This window comes from Phaethon aethereus (assembly GCF_964289735.1).
Source record: "Phaethon aethereus genome assembly, chromosome: 25".
Classification (NCBI taxonomy): Eukaryota; Metazoa; Chordata; class Aves; order Phaethontiformes; family Phaethontidae; genus Phaethon; species Phaethon aethereus.
The window spans coordinates 3,953,790-3,973,403 of NC_138601.1; the positions used below are offsets into that span (position 1 = coordinate 3,953,790).

A 19,614-nucleotide genomic window follows, 5' to 3' on the forward strand; every position below is an offset into this window, starting at 1 on the left:
GACACTTTCTAAACTTTATGGAAACCACCTACAGTAAACACTTAGTAAATCTCATCCCTACACCAGCCAGTAGCCAGTACTGTGGTGTTGTCCTGTTATTAGCTGTTTTTTCCTCTTTTGCTCAAAGCAGAAACAAACAGCGAAGTCTTCAGTAAGTGCCACTGTTTCCCCCCTCTCCTCCGACTTCCTCTTCAGTTCTGAGTTGCCTGACAGGAGAGCCCTACATGTGATAAAGCAAAAGCCCACGAGTCTGAAGGAGGTTTCTTGGCTGCATGATCTCATCCCACTGAGGGAGCGGGAAGCATTATTTTTCCTGAAGTACAGGATGCAGATTTTGTTTTGGTTGTGCTCTTTTCTTTTTCTGGGGATGGAAAGGTAATGCCGTGACTTTGGCACAAATATGTATATAAACCAAATTAACTTTACAGCAATAGCTGTGTGACTAGTACTGAGAGCCTGTGTTTGTGAATAGCATTTATATTAATTTTCTTGTGCCTCTTCCTGTGGCTCATTTGTGCTTTCTTTTATCAAGCAACTCGCTTCTGTTGTCAGTCCTCTTTTTGTGTTTAGAAACTAATGGGAAGAACTGGTTAAGTTGAACACCTAGAGTACTAAAGCCAGACTGTCCACATAAGTGGTGTGACCTCTGCACCCTTTATTCGGCTCCCATGAATCTGTTCATGGTAGAGTATATATAATTTTAAATGAGGCTCCCTCCTCACTCTGTGCAAGGGTAAGTGCTTATTAAATGAGCAACTATTCCATACTTTACTTTTTTGATTGTGTGGCCTCACACCTTTGTTTGCCAGTCATATTCAAATAATTTTCAGAAGTCAGTATTAATTTGCTTGGGGTATATTTGGTTCTGTTCCTCTCAATAAAATAAGTTAACATCAGTTAAATTCTGTAACGCACAAGAGGAAAGGAGTATTATATCCTCTTGTAAAACTAGGTGCTTTGGGACAAAAAGATTAAAACTGAAAGTGTCCGCTAGTATTGAGCACCTGCTTTGGCATGCATAGGATCTCATTTGCTTGGGGGAAGTTGGCAATTCACAGTATTTGGTACGTTCAGACCTCAGCGCGCCATCCTCAGATAGCTGGTGTCCTGTTCAGTCCTCTGTTAAGAGCCCGTGTTCCCTGTATCATCCATGGAGAGAGCACAGAGGTGTTAGCTGCCTGAAGCTGCAGTCTAAATATTTCCAAGTGAGCACCCTCTGGAGTCTGAAGTGGCCTTGCAGTTCCTCATGGCAGAGCTGTGCGTAAGTGCTGCGCATGGAGGGCACCAGTTCTCCTGGGCAGCATCCTACTGCCCTAAATTGCAAAACCATCCTGCAGTTCCTCTTCCTACAAAGTTTGCTGGAGTTACCCCTTCCATCTTTGTCAACAAATGGGGGAGAAGTCCTTTGACATGTCTCCTTTCATTTCTCTTCCTGATTTGAATGAGAAGATGACACCGTGGAAAAATTATCTTTAATTAGATTATGTCTATGTACGTTCAGGGAAGGGTGAATAAAAGCAACACAAGCAGCATTCATGTTGGCATCTCCAAACTCTTTGTGCTCTTAAACGCTCTAGAATTTTATTTTCACTTAGACCGACTGAATTGTCAGTGTACTATTTTAAAAATTGTGGGGAGTCAGCTTGCTATCTAAGTGCTTCTGAAAGAGTGAAAGATTTGTAATTTATCTCTGCTGGCCAAGGTGGCTGATAGAAATTGTAGGTTCTTCCGTGGTCTGGTCTCAGAGAGTGATACGAGCCCCTTCTTGTTTCAGAGGTAGCTGCTAATGGAAGACAAACATTGAGACTTGTAAATCCTGCATTGATTTGAGGCTGGAGGGCAGCATGCTCTAGTTGTTCGGCTCCTGTTTTACACAGTAATTATGAAGCTTGCTCTCTTGTTGCCTTTATTGTTTGTGTTCTGTGAAGTTAATAAGATTTCAGGCTCTAGAACTGTTTCTCAGCTACTTTCTTGCTACTAAACATAATGATATTTTTGAAACTGTGGCCAGACTGCTTGAGCTCCTCAGTCTCATTTTTTTTCTTTTTTTTCTTTTTTTTTTTTTTTTATTTTACCCAACAGACCAGTTCTTCACCCCATTCTGGACTGCCCAAACAAGTCAGGATTAAAACTTCCCAATCTGTCGGGGATGTGAACGCACCCTACCAGCAGCCAGAACCCAGAAGTAGGCATCTATCTGTCAGTGAGTATTTTTGTCACTTCTGCTTGTCCTTGTTTTGTGAAATGTATCTCTTGGGCACTAATATTTATGGTATAGCATTTATGAAAACCATGAGAAATTGAAAGGTTATTCTAGGACAAGGGAGTTCATTTTCAAAAGCTCTTAATATGTTTACAATAGAATGTTTCAAAGTTCCTTACTAAGTTGTTGAACAGATGAGGAGCTGCTAAAGGGGATGTCCTAAAGCCAGATTCACTGAGGTTAGAAATTTGGAAAGCTTACGTGAGTCCATTAAGCTTTTTATTTGGATTGGCAATTTCAGTTCATGAAACCTAGATTTGATTTTATTGGGGGTTTTTATGTTGGACTTTGGAATCTCTCCTCACTCTGTAATCAAGCATTATACTAGCAGCACAGGAATTGCCACTGCATATCTAACCAGTGCCCTACACACTGAGTTCCCTAACCTTTCACACTCGTAATTACCAGGTGAGTAGAGCACAAAGCTAATATCATAGGTGACTGGCACAGCTGCACAAAAGATAATGAGAAAAGTCAAAGTAATACGTTCCTTTGTCTCTGTTAGCTTAGTGAACTCATGTTTAGTGGAAAGGTCCATGTAAGACACTAATTTTCATGACTTCTCTCTCTAGTAGATTTGTCTGAGTTGTCCCGATTTCTTTGTGATAACACCTTGTATAACTATGCAGTACTATTCAACTCTGCTTGAAGGATGCTCAAAGCTGTTAACTTTTTATATGAAAAACTAAAACACCTGAAACTGCTTCAAAGACTTATGGGTCCAAAAAAAAAGTTTGTGGTTTAGAATCTGGCTCCTTGGTGTGAAACTTGGTGAGCAGTGAAAGAGCAATTAATAGGGATCTGCAGTATGAAGGCTAGTGCCTGAGGTGGTGTTCTGTGTAAATGACTTTTGCTTTAGAAGTGAGGAAAAGCTAAATTTTGCTGGAAACAGCAGCAGAGCATGGCTGTGTTTGTTACAACAACTATTTTGGAGCTTGTCAGAGCTAATGCTTCAGACGACAGGTGCAGTACTAGGAGCTGGGAATGTCAGAGCTGTTTTGTTTCCAAGTTCTAAACCAGCTCCCTGTATAGGAGTGCTTCAGTTTCATTAACTGTAAACTTGAGACATAATTGTTATAGGAATTAAGATCAGTATTCGCAATGCAATCTTACTGTCAAATAATAAATCCAATTAAACTACAACAGTCTCCATGGTGGGGGTTCTAAACTGGAGTCAGATCCATGCTGTTCTGCACAAAGGTGATTGGGAGAGGAAGCTCAGTAGAGGACTTGAGAACTAGACTAGTAGTTGTTGATACTAGACCTGTCTAGCAAACCTGCTTGTATCCTGTCTAGAGTCTGCGGATCCCCTTTTATACAGTTTGCTTTTATGAAGTAGCAAACAAACGGAAAAAGAAGTGCTGAAAACTTGTGAAGTACGTGACTGAAACTGGGATGAAAAGGGTTTTCCCATCCTTTCTAGTCTGAAGTTAATATGCATAAAAAGAGCAACATTGCTCCATCCTGCGAAGAAGGCAGCAGTATCCATGCATATCTGAACACCACGTTTCTTTTTCACAGACAAATTCAATGCCAAAAATATTTTATTTTTAAAAAAGTATTTTTCCTTTATTGGCATTCTAAGGTATCCAAATAATGATGCCAAAGCTAACAGACTACCGAGTGTCTGTCGTGGGTAAACTGTACAATAATAAGGGGCCCCTTCTGTATCCCAGTTGTACAGACTCTTTCCTCTTATCCCAGCTTATGGATGCTTTCTGATCAGTCTGTCATTCATCAATCAAGAAAGCATTGGTTTTATTTTCTGAACATGTCAAAGTACCAGACTGTTAAATTACAAAGAGGTCCAAGAAGAGTTCCAGTTCTGTCAGAGGTCTGATGATAATTTGGCAACAGCTCAGTCTTGAATCAATTTTTTCTTCCTTCTCTCTCCTATCTTTGATTTGAAAAAGGAATGTACCCCTGTTTCTTAGCGTTTCAGGCATAGAGACTTTCCTATTCAGACCACATCGTGCAATGAAAGTCAAAAGCAGCGTTCAACAGAAATTGTCTGCATCCAGGAGATACATTTGTGTAGTTCCTGTCTTCTGAAGTGGACAGGCCTCAAGCCTGCTGTCACCAGCTCAGAGGTTTGGAAGTAAAGATAACTTTTATTTAAATAAAAAAAAAAAAAGTTGCTAAGCATTCTGGCAGCACTTGTGTTTTTTCCACTCACTTCCTTTGATATACATTGATTTAGTGCCGACTTCCTTTTCCTGCCTAGTGATGGTGGCCTTTCCACAATAGCGGCTGGGCCGATGCCAGCAGGACTTGGGCTCCCTTTTGCCAGCCATGGCATTGTATCGGAAAGAGTGAAAGTGTGCTCCCGTGACTCAGTGCAGCCCCAAAGCACGCTCGCTCTCTCGTTTATCTCCACGCCAGTTGGCTTGTAATATCACGTGAGCCCCACAGAGCTACTTGGAAAATCAGGTGGTAGCTCTAAGCAATAGATTATTTTTTTGTGCATGTAGTTCACCCCTTCATGCACCCTAAGCCATGCCAACATTGGGGTTTTTTTTTTCCCTCTGCAGTCCTCTGAAAGGTGTGTGCACTGCTTTTCAGTTAGCTTCTGCCGATGTTTGCCTTCACTCTTTATTACAATAACTTATGTAGAAAATATTTTCCTTGGGAGAGTATTTGCTGATCTTTACCCATCTTTCGTAGCACCTGAGTACACACAGTTAATTGAAAACAGCATTGTAAAGAGCACAGCTTGAGAGCTGATCTCAAAATGTTGTCTCTAACTTTATGGGTGACCTTGAGTAGGTTGGCTGGGCCACAGCATATCTTGGAGCTCATAGTGTGAGTTGGTGGGAGCTGCAGGTGGATAGGTCACTGCAAAAAGGGATTTTGTATCTTCCTGTTTCTAAAGTATCATCTTTGAGATCTGCAAAGAAAAAAATAATTCCTAGGGGTGAAATTTCTCTCAGTAGGTAGCACAACAGAAAGTCTTTGGGTGGTACCACTAACAGATGAGTAAAATGTTTTTTTCATCCTTTGGTCCTTAAACATACTCTCTGTCCATTTAGCTATCTCATCTGATGAACAGAAATTGCAGAATTGACCTCCGTGTGTTTTTGCCCAAACTAGTCATACAGTTTCATTTTTCACACAAACAGAAATTTTGGGGTTATGTAGGTACCGGTGCTCCCATGTGATACTGAAATTGCTCAGTGTCAGTATAATTAGCTCAGCTGATGATGACTAGCAGGGATAGTGCTTGTCAGTCAAGGTAAGTGATACTAGTTGAGGCAAACTTGTAATCAAGACAGAAGATCAGTTGCCCTTGCAAGTGTTTTGTTTAGTGGAGACTAGCAGTGAAATAAAGTTCATGCGCAAAAGCGAGGGATTCCTGGAGACCTCTGCCTTCCCTGAGACACTGAAATTATGCTCAGAAGGTTGAGCAGGTTATAAATAGTAACTGTTCTGCTAGGAACTTCACCAATAATCTTGTAGTGCCTAAAATGACAGTACAGGTGCTCGTTGAATGATTGGCTTTTTGACGTGGCACCTCCTGGTTCCATTTCTGTCCAGACTGTAACGTTCACTCGAGAGCTGTTGTGATCGTAGAGGTCTAGCATTAGAGGTGAATATTTGGATTTTGTGTACATGTCTGTGCCGTCTCATTTCAGTACGTATAAATATCAAAAATGTCCTTCTTTCTGGCCCAGGTTCCCAGAACACAGGCCGAAGTTCACCACCTCCTGGGTATGTTCCAGAGAGGCAACAGCGCATTGCTCGGCAGGGTTCCTACACCAGCATAAATAGTGAAGGTGAATTCATCCCAGAAACCAATGAACAGTGTGTAAGTATGACCATTAAGGTGAAAAAAAAAAGTAAGTCCTTCCTCGTTAAGGAACTCATTGCTGCTCTCTTTTTCACTCCAGGATATTCACTAGCTGTAGTTGCATTAGCACCTACTAGTACTGCTTTGTTCATGTAAACCACACTTCAAACTTGTTTGTAGTTGTGTAAGTTCAAAGCCTTTGTTGGACTGCCAGAAGCAGTTACCATGCATGTTGGGCATTGTCTTTCCACCTCTGAATGAGCAGTTTTAGTGTGTGTTACACATGTATGTCAGGTTTCCTATTACCAGGTTCATGTGACCCTCTTGCATTTGAAACTGCGCTCACCATTCAGAAAACTAGGAAGTAAGGCCAAAGGGCGACTTGCAGGTGGAGGCAGAAATGCAGTAGCACCAGCAGAAACTATTCCTGAAGTCACTTGGGATCAAAATGCAGTACAAGGCTGACTTAAGCTTTCATTTTCACAGCAGAGTCCTTTGACACCCAAAGCAGTGTCTCAAATTTTATATGTCCTTAACAGTGTACATTCTAAATAGCTTTAGACTCCTCTTTTCAACTGGATGTCCTCCAGGCAAGCAGTAGTGGACTCTCATCCTCTTGCACAACCTCTTTCAGGAATTAGATGGAACTGATGTTGCCATGTGATTCCTTTTGTGTTGCAGATGCTGGACCCATTAAGCAGTGCGGAAAACTCTGTGTCAGGAAGCTGTCAGTCCTTGGACAGGTCAGCAGACAGGTACAAATGTACAAGCTGGTAGGAACTTACATGCTCAAATAGAAATGCCACTTGTACTTGCACAAAAGTCTGTTTTCCATCTCATAAATCTTCCTGGAGAGAAATAGGAACTTACTTCCTACCGATATCCGAATATGTTTCTTAGAGAGAATTAACTCCTTCTTAAGGCTGTTTTATCTTCTGGCAAAACCGTACGCAGTCAAACCGGTGCTTCAGTAGCTCTGTTATAAATACAAAGTTCTGAAGCACGCCATCTGTGTGGAGCCTAGGCTCTGAGAACATCTGGCTGCAGGGTATTTTAATCTCTTTTAGACAAGGCTCTACTTGTTCATTTAAAAAAACCTAACCAACCAACAACCTATTCTAAGGTTACAGAAATAGATCATTACACTAGATTCCTGTGTCCAGCAAGATACAATATTAATTCCAAAGGTAAATAGGGGGGCTCTTCCTTTGATAAAGAGTTTGTGATAGTCTGATGCTCCAGATCTTTTTCTTCCCTTTCTTTGCTGTTGGTGTTGCTTGAGGTGTTGGTGGGCAGCCATAGGTCCTATTAACATGAATAGCAGCTATAGCTTCCCATCACCTGTAATATTTGGCTTCAGCATGTTTGTAAGATTCCTCCAAGCTGATTCCTGTAGGTAGTGTATGCTTTTATGTCAAGTACTTGAGGTTTGGTTTTGTAGCCATTCATTTCCTCCGGTTTATGGAGTTACAAGGAAGCCCTTACAGTTAACCTGTGTGTATGCATGCGTTCATTTACTTGGGGGCGGGAACGTTGCTAATTTATTACCTGTCCTTCTCTCCCCTTTCCCTGCCCTAAGTAGAGGATGGAAAAAAAGCCTTCCTGGTTACTCCTTGTAGGAATGGGCATCATCTGGGGAGGCTGCTGTTCTTTGTGTAGTAGGAAAGGAATCTCATTTGGGAGTCCGAAAGCTGTATCAGGCTCACTCCATTTACACTGGTTAACACACAAAAAAAAAAGTGCAAATAACATGGCTTTGGCACAAGTTAAGTTTTTGTAATCTCTGTTAAAGGCCTTCTGCCAAACAAGGGGCCATACTTAGGCTTGCTTGTTGGGGAGAAACAGGAGGGTTGTAAGGAGTTCTTGTGTTTAGGCTCTTCTGTTGCTGGTAGAGAGGAAAGTGCACAGCTTTCATGAGAGGAACTCTTACCCCTCATGGTAAATCACTGGGGGCAGTGGTCCCCATTGTCCACTGCCTCGTGAGCAATGTGCTGCAAGCGGTACCCTGTCCTGCCCTTCCTCTTAGCCTTGGTTTTAACCTTCTATTTCACGTGGCTGAAGGAAGCTCTGGGTCTCAAACCACAGTCTGGGGAACTGCCGAATAAATAGTACAAACTGAACAGAAAGGATGACTGCCCACATTGGGAAATAGTCTGGTTAGCTGAGGCTTAGCCCGACTTCAGCTTTGAGATGTAGCATGAAATTATTGCAGGGTCACAGGTTTGGGAATCATAGTTACTGATGTGCTTAAAACAGTCAGACAAGCTTATTTATTTTCTTGATACATTAACATTTGTAGTCAGGCTTGTCGATTACAGTTATTTTACTAGTATTAGCTTGTATTTGAAGTCCTTGTAGGTTTTCCTCCTGTAGATACCAAAACTTATTCTTGCCTTCTTTCTTTAATAGTCCTTCTTTTCGGAAGTCACGGATGTCAAGGGCACAAAGCTTTCCTGATAATAGACAGGAGTTCTCAGGTATGTCAGCGTCCAGTATAAAGATTATTTGATCTGGATATTTTCTGCTGTTTGCTGGCTACCCTATATGTTTGCTGGGATTATATAAATAGAAGAACTGTGGATATGTTGACTGAAAAGTGATGAAGTAATTTATTACTCACCTCTTCCTAAAAAAACCTGCTGTTACATGTTCTAATAACAGAATTTCCTGTACTTTTTGAAGGAGCCTCACTTCTGTCTTTGCATCTCCTTCCAGATCGTGAGAATCAGATCTATGACAAAGCAGGGAAAGGTGGGACCTACCCTCGGCGCTACAATGTCTCTATGCAGCACAAAGACTACAACGATGGTGAGTTGTTTTCAGACCTTTGATTCCAGGCTTGAAAAAGAAGGTGAGGCGATGGCAAGCTCCAGGGGCGAGTGTACGCCTAGCTGAAGAGTCCGGAAGTGCCCTGGTCCTTGCAATTACTGCTGGAGTTAATGCTACCGTGTGTGGTGCCACATTTTCATAGCAACCCATGATGGCTGTTTGTAAGGGATTCATTACACTCTGCTAATTCACAATGCAAACTTGCTTCTGCATCTTTTAAATATACCAGTGACTTAAAGAGTCACTTCTCTGCTTGTCAGATGGCTTTATGCAAATTAATTTCTCAAAGTTTCGTAAGAGATGCAAGTTGTCGTAATCTTTCTTTATGGTTTTTATTTCCAAGTCCTGGCACGTTATCTAGAAAGTTATTCTGTCTGTGTAGTTGTTAACAAGCCTCGGAGCTTGTGTGGTAGCCTGTAGATTTTTGCTTTGGAAGGCAAGCTTAGGTCTTGCACTACTGCACTGAGGGCATTACAAAGTCTTCTCTCCCTTCTGCTTTGGGAACGATCCAAAGCTGTACTGAACTCAAGCAGCACCATCCCTGAGCAGTTATATTTTTGCATCTTGTCTGTTTGGCAGTAGATTCTGCTCCCTGGGAACAGACCAGAACATGTTTTTTTTCCTCTTCCTTCTCTTCGTTGCCCAGCCTCCAGCCATTACCTTCCACTTGTAAGCACGTTATTTAAAATTTTTACTTTTTTCTCCAGGCCGGAGGACGTTTCCCCGGATACGGCGTCACCAAGGGAATCTTTTCACCTTGGTTCCTTCAAGTCGTTCCTTAAGCACCAACGGAGAAAACTTGGGCCTGGCATTGCAGTACCTGGACCCCCGGGGGCGCCTGCGGAGTGCCGACAGCGAAAATGCCCTTGGTGTGCAGGAGAGGAACATTCCCACCAAATGTAAGCAGCCACCCAGATGACAACTGGGGAAAGGCCTCCTGGGGTTGTGGGCAACAAAAGGCTTTTGGAGATGAACTCCACACCCAATATATTACCGTAGTTTGATTTTAACAAGCCATTCAAAACCACGTAATTGCTTGGCTGTGTTTTGAGACCAATCTGTCTCACCTGTAAGGCAGGTACTCTTTTTCTTCTAAGAATATGCAGTCTTACGCTGGGAGCTGACCTTTACTTTAGAAAGCATTGGAAATCCAGCTAAGTAGTAAAAAAAATGTAAGTTGATTGGATCTAGAGATGATCTACAAGGTTCTTAAAACAGTCAGACAAGCTTATTTATTTTCTTGATACATTAACATTTGTAGTCAGGCTTGTGGATTACAGTTATTTTACTAGTTGAGGGCTGTATTTATTTCACTTGCTCCTTAATAGAAACATTTACTTCTGTATTAAAAGCATCCCTGCATTGGTTTTTGGGGAACTTTATATTATAAAAAAAGAAATGGAGCATAAATCATTACTGAACTTCAGATATCCCATACAGTAATTTAAGGATCAAAATGAAGGCATTAATGCAGCAGAGTAAGGAACACACTAAAACACTGACTGGCAGTAAATCTGATTAAATTAGACGTGGCAAAGCTGATCTCTCAGCTCTTGTGTGTTTTCACACTGTCCAGATGGCTGGTTCCTGTCTTTGTTTTTAGAGTTTCTTGTTAGATACAACCTAATTGGATGCATTGCACTGCATGAGTCTGGTAGTATCATGTTCAAAGTTAGAGCTAAAGCACTGCTCTTTGAGTAATATGTTTTGGTGTCAAGTGCAGTCAGGAAAACTGGGCTCAGGTATTAATCTCTGGGTCAGGAGACTGCTGCTTGTGCAATGTGCTCGCCAGCGCGTAGAACAATGAGAACTCATAATTCCCTGCTGACGTAACCTCCTGCTGGGGTATTAGAGGCAGCTGCTTTGGCTGGTTCTCGTGTATATTTTCATTAGAGTCTGATTGTTCAGCAGGTAAAGAAGATACCTGCACTGTGCTTATGTTATGGCCCCTACCTTATCAGTTTCTATTAGGGAATGATGACTTCTAATTTTTCTGCTGTAGCAATAGCCTTGCAGTGAAATCCTTCCCGCAGGAGGAGGAACCTCGAACTGACCAACAGTTGGCAAAGAACTCAGAAGTAATGACCTTCAAGTTCTCCTAGGAGCTTTAACAGTCATTCCCAGCTTGGTGGGATTGATTCAGCAGGGCTCATCCAGCTCTACTTCATCTGATGCATGTAGTAACTACAGGTCAAGGGTTGGAAGATGCTGTTTAATTGCTGCCCCATCTCTTAAGACAGTGATTTTGTAGAATCCACTGTGCTGGTGGAATGAAATTTCGTCAACCTCATTGAATAAATTGTTAATATTATATCTTGGCAAAATGTTTCGCAATTTCATTTTAATGGGACACCAGTCAGCAGGTCCTGAGAGTCTGAATGGTTGGATTCTGTTCGGAGTTCTGCCACTAACTCCCTTATACTCGGAGAGTGCCTCGCGTCTGTTTCTTCAACTGCAAAATCTCTGTTTCAATCCCAGTATGATGGGGATTGATCATTGAAAAGATCACCTTTATCTTTAAAGACCATAACAAAAAGATAAATTGTTACTGTTCTTTTTTAGCTCCAAGTGCTCCAATAAACTGGCGACGAGGAAAACTGCTGGGCCAGGGTGCTTTTGGTCGTGTGTATTTGTGCTATGATGTGGACACGGGCAGAGAGCTTGCAGCTAAGCAGGTCCAGTTTGACCCAGAGAGTCCTGAAACAAGCAAGGTAATCCTCATCGCAGTATTTAAAATTCATTATGCAGACTTTGAGATCCTTTAAAATGCCTGTATCTGTCTGTCCTCGAAAGCTAGTATCTATCTTAGTTTGTACTATGGTTTTAAGTCATGTGGAGAGGAATAAGAGTCATTTAAAAATTACTTTTCCGTATTACTAACTTCAGCCTGAAACTAAAATCCATTTTCTGGCTTCGTTTTTGGCTCTCCCTTCTCAGCTTTTTGGTTTGTTGCCAGGTTACTTGAGGAATACTAGACTGTCCTATGTTCCTGGTTAGACATGGATGTGAATGAAACTAAACCCAGAAAGAGCAGAACTTTTTTCATTTAAAAAAAAAAAAAAAAAAAAGCTGCGTGCACTTGCAAAACCCACTTTCTAGGGTTATATGGTCGGTCCTGTATCAAGTGTATTAATTACCTCTTTCTACTTCTGAATTCTCCCTGTCTTCAAGACAAACTGAACTGTGGTGTGTAAATTAATCAAGAACAGTGATGTGACAATGCATTAAAAATAATGGAGCTGGGAAGAGGCACCTTGAAATTACAGGTTAGCACACAAGTCCCTGCACAGTGGATGCAGCTGGAATGGCTGTTAAGTTCTTTGCTAGTGTTTTAACGATGCACCAGTTTCCCAATATTGAACAAATTCACTTTGAGCCGGAATAACTGATCCGTGAAGATTTAATTATTCTGATTTTATATGGGATGTTGGTGCCAAGATAAAGCCTAACTTGGTAAGTTCTAAGTTATACCATGTCTCTGTTGTAAATCAGGCAATAACTCTGAGCCAAGGAAGAGTCTGGAATGTATTTTGAAGGCACTGCAACTCCAAACTTTAAACTATCAGTTGTCTTGATTAAGCAACTGCCTCTGGTTCCCTGCATCCCTGCAGCAGCCAGGTCTTTGCTCTTGGAGAGCTGCATCCTCTCCCAAAGCAAGAGAAGTGAACCTGGCATCTTCCAGTGGCAGGAGCGGAGAGAGTTAAGTGGAACTAATTTGGGGGAAATCATCATTCCTTTTTCCATAAATACTCGTGCTCTAGTATCTTTGATGTTCAGCCTATTCGTTCCCTGGATTCAGCAAGAACCTGATACTTTTCTGGGGCAACAAACACCGCTGATTCGGTCTGAAATTGTTGGATAGCCTTTTTGCCTTTGCACTATGATACCTTGTTGTCTGTGGCAGGAATAAAGCGGAGACTCAGTTTCCTGTGCATAACTGCAGATTCTTTGAAGTAAATAAGAGAGGAAGCTATTTCTAAGGTTGATTCAAGTAAAATTATCAGAGTGAATCAGAACAGGACTGGGTGACAAGTGAGGAACTCTTAGCACCTGTAGTCTTGCTCTGTAATGGGTTGAGGTTCCTACAGAAAGATTCCTAGCAATTCTGTAACTGTGTATTCAGAGCTTTTTCATAATTGAAATTAACACCCTCGGCTTAGTGGTGAGACGTAAAGTTGTATCTGTGTAGTGTGTGAAGAATGCTTTCAACCTAATTGGCTAAAGCTATTCAGCTGACAGAATCAAGACAAGAAACAAAGTTTTCCTGGTACTAAATCCATACATGATACTGCTTGTGTTCTATCAAAGCTTCTACATCAATACTTACGTGCTTATTACACAGTAAGGATTAACATGAAACATTGGTAATATTTTTCTTTCCCAAGAGGTAGGTGAACTAATGCCATGGATTAAGACTTCTTCAGTGTAGTAGTGGCCTCATCCTTCCAGTGACATGGACAGATTTATTGGGATGGAGTATTTCCTGGGGCCAGAACCTAATTTTCTCCTTCAACATCCATAGGAAGTGAGTGCCCTGGAGTGTGAAATTCAGCTGCTGAAGAATCTCCAGCACGAACGTATTGTTCAGTATTATGGCTGCTTACGGGATCGAGCAGAGAAGACCTTGACCATCTTCATGGAGTATATGCCAGGGGTAAGAGCTGACATGAGCAGCACAGTTACAGATCATAAAGCGAGATGAGTGGTTTTGTTAGTTGATTTATTAGTTGCTGTGATCACCGTAACTATGTAATCCACCTTATGCCCTCTTAGGTATGCTCCTTTCTCATACTGGCTTTACAGTGCCACCACTTTCTTTTTATTTACGCCCAAACCACATCTTTGGGTTTTTTCTTATTGTCTTGTACTTTAAATACATTCTTTTCATTAGTCACTAACACGGGTTCTTTTCTTCAGTCTAAATTTATTCTAACAAAGCACTTTCAGAGGACTTGGGCCAACTTGTAAGTTGGGCTAACTGAATTAGCAGAGTCATAGAGTACAGCAAATTAGGCTAAAACTGACCCTGCAAGACTTTTGACCCGGATGAGTCTGCTGAACTATTTTATTGCTTGTCTTCACAAGCAGTTTTACCAGCACAGCTCAAGGATGGAGGAAGCAGACAGAACTCCCCCTGCTTAAGCTATTTTTGTCATAAAGCATGTCCTTGCTTTTCTTAAAAGGAGCTTCGTAGGGCAAGAGGCTCCGAGAGCCTCACAAAAAGGCTTTAGAAGAGGCCAGAATTCATTCCTGTGCCGGTTGGGTGTATAACACGGTCACAGCTCATGGGAAATGAATGGAGACTGCAAGATTTGTGGTTTGTCATTTCTTTGCCAATCCCTTCTGTTTGCTTTTGGTGCAGGGGTCAGTGAAAGACCAGCTGAAGGCGTATGGTGCTCTCACGGAAAATGTAACCCGGAAATACACTCGCCAGATTCTCGAGGGAGTCTCGTACCTTCACAGCAACATGATTGTGCACAGGGACATAAAGGGTGAGATCAGCTGGTGATTTATGTATAGACCACGTGCTAAAGGAACTCTGAAAAAAAGAAACCAAGTGTTAAGAATTCAGTATCCTGGCTGGGGCTTCTGAACATTGCTTTGCTCATTTATCCCTTTTTGGTCTTACATCCCTGTGCAGGCCTTAGGGAAGGTTGCATTCTGGGCTGGGTGGGGGAAGTTGGGCTGAGAACATGGCAGTTAGTTATAGTAAGGATGACTGGAAGCCTGTAATTCTTAGGAACACTCCTGTAATTCTTCATCTTTCTCTCACACCCCAGCAAAATGAGGCTGAGTTGCCCCCTGACTTTCACTCCCCCCATAAGGCATGCTCATTTCCCTTCTAATTTCCTCTCTGGTTGGCCAAAGTACCATTTCTCAGCTGGTAGGCTTACCAATTGCCATAAGAGCACCATGCCTGCTCTTGACAGTCCTGCTTACCTCAGGTTCTTGTGACTGTCCTGCCTCTTCTGTGTAAGAAACCTCTAATCTTCCATGTAGAGCCTCTGGGATTAGTCCTTAATCTTTCTCTTCCCCATATAACCCCATGGAGCCAGCCAGTCTTAAGAGTTAATGTCAACAGATGTGGCAGACACCAAGCAAATTTTTCTGTGCTCTAGAGGGACCAGGAGGGTTGCTTGCTGCTGGAAAAATATCCTCCTGTTCCTGCCTGTAACTCTTCACTGCATCCCCTGTAGGCTGGCAAAGAGAAATGAGCTGCTGATTCTTGAATAACACCTTGTATACTGCTCATGTGGTGCTCTTTACCAAATGATTTCCTACCTGGTGGGTTATTCACTAGGTTGCACCCATCTAAGCCAAACTGTTAACTTGCCTCCAGGGTGCTGGATGGACAGACTTGTTGTTCTGAATCCAGTTCTTCCAGTGGGGAAATGAAGTGATAAAGCTATCTCCCAGCACAAATGCATTTTATTTGTGGGCAGAAGGAGTTCATATAGGCACGTACCAGATAATGGCAACACAGGGTTCTTGATCTTATTGCAGCTTTGGAGGAAGACTGTTTTTTTGGTGTCTAAGCCTTAGTTTGTGCCCACATACAAGCTAAGCTCTGAAGTTTGCTTTTTTCCCCTGTTGCTTCATGTTCAGGACCTCTGACCAAGTAAAGTGGAGATTGACTTGTTTATTGTAGGAGTTCAGAGTGGTTTAATTAGCTACATCTGTTACCCAGCTGACCAGAAAGCAATGGTTGTACTCACCAAAGCAGCATCCCAATAAAATTCTTTTTTACACAGCTATGTACTATCTAAGCCATTGGCCTGGGGGCCCTGCATAGGCTGAGCTGTTTACAGGCAATGTAACAATGACGGTGCTGACTCAGCTCTCATTTCCCTTCCCCCTTCACTTCCTTGTGTTTTTCCCCTGAAGTTTTTCCCATTTGCAGCCATTAGCAATTGGCTTGTCTACAGCCTGAAATAAAGAAATGATGTTTAGCAGGTCACCTGAGGCTTACTGGGGAAAAAGCCATACCATGAGCATGGGTATTTCTGGGTTGGATCCGCAGCCTGCAGTGCTGATATCCAACAGCTGGATTGCATGAAAACAGCTGTCTCAATTCTTTTCTCTCTCTCTCTTTTTTTTTTTTTTTTTTTTGTCCAGGAGCCAATATTCTCCGTGACTCTGCTGGGAATGTGAAGCTTGGGGACTTTGGGGCCAGCAAACGGCTGCAGACAATCTGTATGTCTGGAACAGGCATCCGCTCTGTCACTGGCACGCCATATTGGATGAGCCCAGAGGTGATCAGCGGAGAAGGCTATGGAAGAAAAGCAGACGTATGGTGAGGCTTTAACTTTCTGTCCATAGATCAATTTACAGCTTTTCTGGAGCGAGATAAGACATATACATTCTGTTGTCCATTTGGATATCAAAATTCAGATTTTGTCTGGATCAAAAGTGAGAGTGGTTTAAGGAGAACTGAGAGTGGTTTAAGGAGAACTGAAGTAGTTGACATGACCTGCTGCAGGCTGTGCTTTGCAATGTCAACACACAACTGCTCAGTTAGCTTTTCAGAAAAATTTTCCACTCATTCCTGCTTCGAACTGATAGGTGATTTTCTGTTTTCTGACTTTTTCTGATGTGAGGTTTCCATCCTTCTTATATCCCATATAAGGGAAAATGGAGGTTGTTCAGGGAGCATCCATTCATTTTGTTATAAAATGAGAGGTATGCTTATAACACTGTGGAAATGAAAGGAATAGAATTTGAGTATGTTGACAAAGCTTTAAAGGAAAGATACCCAAACCTGGAATAACACAAAAGATACAGGTCAGATCAGAGGTGATCTGAAGTATGCATGAATGGAAAGTGTAGCCATGCTATTATTGGCATAGCCAAGAAATAGCCTGTATTGAAAAGAAAAAGCAAAATGGTCCTGTGTTAAAATGTTACTTTTGGAGGCCTTAAAAAGGTGAGATTATAAAACTAAACTAGACAACAGCGACAAAAGGTGTGTTTGTGTTTCTACAGTAAAGCAAGGCCTATGCTGTTTCCTGTACAAGCAATGAGTGGAAACACAGCTGAAATTCATCTCGTATGCAAAGAGTTAAGTTCTGTAGACTCTTCCCATTGGGATGCTTGGGGAGAGAACGGAGCACGTGCCCTTCCCCCTGGGTTGATGCAGTTGTGGATTTCCTCTTGGTGCTGACATCGGTCCATTCCCATCAAAGAGACGCTGCCGTTGGCTGGGCTCCAGTTCCTACAATCCCGATCGTTATTTAGGGGAGTCAGAATTTTCCAGTGCAGCGTTAGTCCCAGGGTGGATGCGTATGGCCGAGAGGCTCAAAGACGTAACAAATCTAGCCACCTGGCTTTCCGCCACTGCTGCAGGCCCCCCTCCAATTTTCTTTTTCCTAAATAGCAGAATATGTGAGCTATTTGTTATTGCTGGAGTGACTTGACATGAAAAACATTCCTGCTGTTTGCTGAATATCTTAAAGAAACCGGATCTGCTTAAACGGTATAAATCAGTCTAAACAATAATATATCCCTGCTTGCTCTTGAGCAAACCCCCAGCACTCCAGCACACATGGTTTGCATTTTCTGTACTTTCTTCTAGTAAGTCTTAAATGGCTGGAAACCAGTGTAAAATTTTCACGTTGGATTTTAAACCTTGTCAAGAAGTCATTTCTTGCATATTCACTGGATTTAATTCCTTTCCTTCCTTGTCTTGGCAATTGATGCAAGTCTGCCTCTGAAAATGTCTTTTTGTTGCTTTTCACTTCAAAAGAGGGTTTAGTTTAAAGGTAGAAGAGGCAGTTTTGCCTTTTTAATGGAACAATGTGATCAAAACACAGGACTGGATATTAGAAGTTTGCTAACTGCTTTTGCTTAATCTGTGGCCTGAGGGGAAGCAATTAATCCTTTCATGAAGAAAAACCAATCACTGCAGTGCTACAGAAACCCATCTTCCCTGTGAAAGTATTGGTGTCACGCTTGCTTCAGAAAGGTGGCTCAGCCATGTCCATCCCCATAATCACATTCTTGCCTTGAATTAGCCTGCAGAGCCCTATTAACTGTACTAGGAATGTTGCCTTAACGTAACGATGCATCTGCCCTACCAGCATTTTAACTTACTGCCTTCTCAGTTTGGAGCTGTTAAGACGTTAATTATTCTTTGACTGTCTACAGTGCTTGGTTTCTTGTGAAGTGGAGATACTAGGGGTATTTTTTCCCACGTGGGCATTCTGAGGCTGTGTGCTGAAAAGGGATTTTGCTGAAATGGCTTTGTGGGGTCAACCAGCTCTGATTCACTGGACCTTGATTAAAAAGTATGTTTCCTACCTTGCAACTCAGCAAGTGCCTTTGAGATACAACAGGAGCAGCAGCACTCGAAATACCACTGAGGTCAAGCAGTGCCTTCAGGGACATCTCCTGTGCACCTCTTGTACAATTGTTAATGCAAACGTTTACCGAGGGTAGAATTTGCGCAAAAGGAGAGCTGGACAGATGGCACTTCACAGTTCTTGGTGCAGTGAGAACCACGGTGGAAACCAGCCTCCCTGTCTCAGCACTTTACTGCTAGTCCGACAGTAGTAAAAGCAGCGACGTTGGCAGGTCTGGCTCAGAATCTGCGCACACATGGGATTTGCTGAGCACAAAGCCATTTTATAGCTGTTTTCAGAGCAGAGCTTTACCTTGATGTTGGCTGCTTGGAAGCTCTCTCTGAATACTGTGCATGATTGTGTGAGTCAATTCTCACCTTTCCCCCCCCCCCTCCGTTTGCTTTTCCAGGAGCCTCGGTTGTACTGTTGTGGAAATGCTGACAGAGAAACCACCCTGGGCAGAGTACGAAGCCATGGCAGCCATTTTCAAAATCGCCACCCAACCAACCAACCCCCAGCTCCCCTCTCACATATCAGAACATTGCCGGGACTTTCTAAAGCAGATCTTTGTGGAAGCCAGGCACAGACCCTCTGCTGAAGAGCTGCTCAGACATCAGTTTGCACAGCTCCAGTACTGAATTACCTCCCTCGCTAGCAGCTCCTGCTGGGCTTTCTGTGCCCCGTTTGGTCTAGTTGCAACTGCCCATTGTGGTGCTGCATCTTCAAAATGCCAACTCAGCTGTCCTAGTCCTTTGGGGAAATGATGCCAAGGAACCTAGGGTCTGCTCTTGTGCCTGATACCTTTGTTTGCTGGACTAATGTTTATTCTACCGACAGCTGTCCAAACAGAGCTGCATTTTTGCCCTAGTTACCTTGAAGTAAAATTGCAGCTGGCTGCATGTTTTCTGCAGGCCCAAGGATGGGGCGCTAAGAAGTGTCTCACTGGTGAAGATATCTGAACCAAAGTGGGAACTGGAAGACCTACGCTCTTCAGAGCAGAAATGTGCAACAGCCATCCAGACCAGCTGTCTACGTGTGGGTTCACTGTTTTCCAGACTGCTAGGGCTTTAGAGGCATCTATAGTACATGAATCCAGCAAAAAGCCATGTGTCATTGAGCATGCGCTCGCTATATAATTATATATTTTTCTTCTTAAGTATTCAGCATCTGAAGGTGTTCAGAAAATATTGATTCAAAAGTATGTGAATAGTGTTATTTTATAATGAAACCATGGATTTTGGGGTGGGGGTGAGGGAGGTCTTCCTAGCGAAATGTCAGGATAATGAGAAAAGTTTCAGCAGAATGCAATCACTCCAGGGCCTGAGGTAAGGGCGCTCTCACTGACGTTGAAAAATCCGAAGCTTGATTTCCAAGGCTTAATCTGTCCTAGCGTTAAG

At 42.5% G+C, this 19,614-nt stretch overlaps 1 protein-coding gene across 1 annotated transcript in view; it reads left to right on the plus strand.

The window, feature by feature from the left end:
* Positions 1-18,855, plus strand: part of MAP3K3 (mitogen-activated protein kinase kinase kinase 3) — a gene marked incomplete at both ends in the record, with an annotated part of 29,702 nt that extends 10,847 nt beyond the window's left edge. The window contains 13 exon segments of the mRNA XM_082010532.1: positions 131-347; positions 350-375; positions 2,083-2,203; positions 5,935-6,068; positions 6,732-6,793; positions 8,460-8,527; positions 8,766-8,858; positions 9,587-9,778; positions 11,442-11,590; positions 13,402-13,533; positions 14,242-14,371; positions 15,996-16,173; positions 18,627-18,855. Coding sequence (XP_081866658.1) covers positions 131-347; positions 350-375; positions 2,083-2,203; positions 5,935-6,068; positions 6,732-6,793; positions 8,460-8,527; positions 8,766-8,858; positions 9,587-9,778; positions 11,442-11,590; positions 13,402-13,533; positions 14,242-14,371; positions 15,996-16,173; positions 18,627-18,855 — 1,731 coding nt within the window.
* Positions 18,856-19,614: the final 759 nt, after the last annotated feature.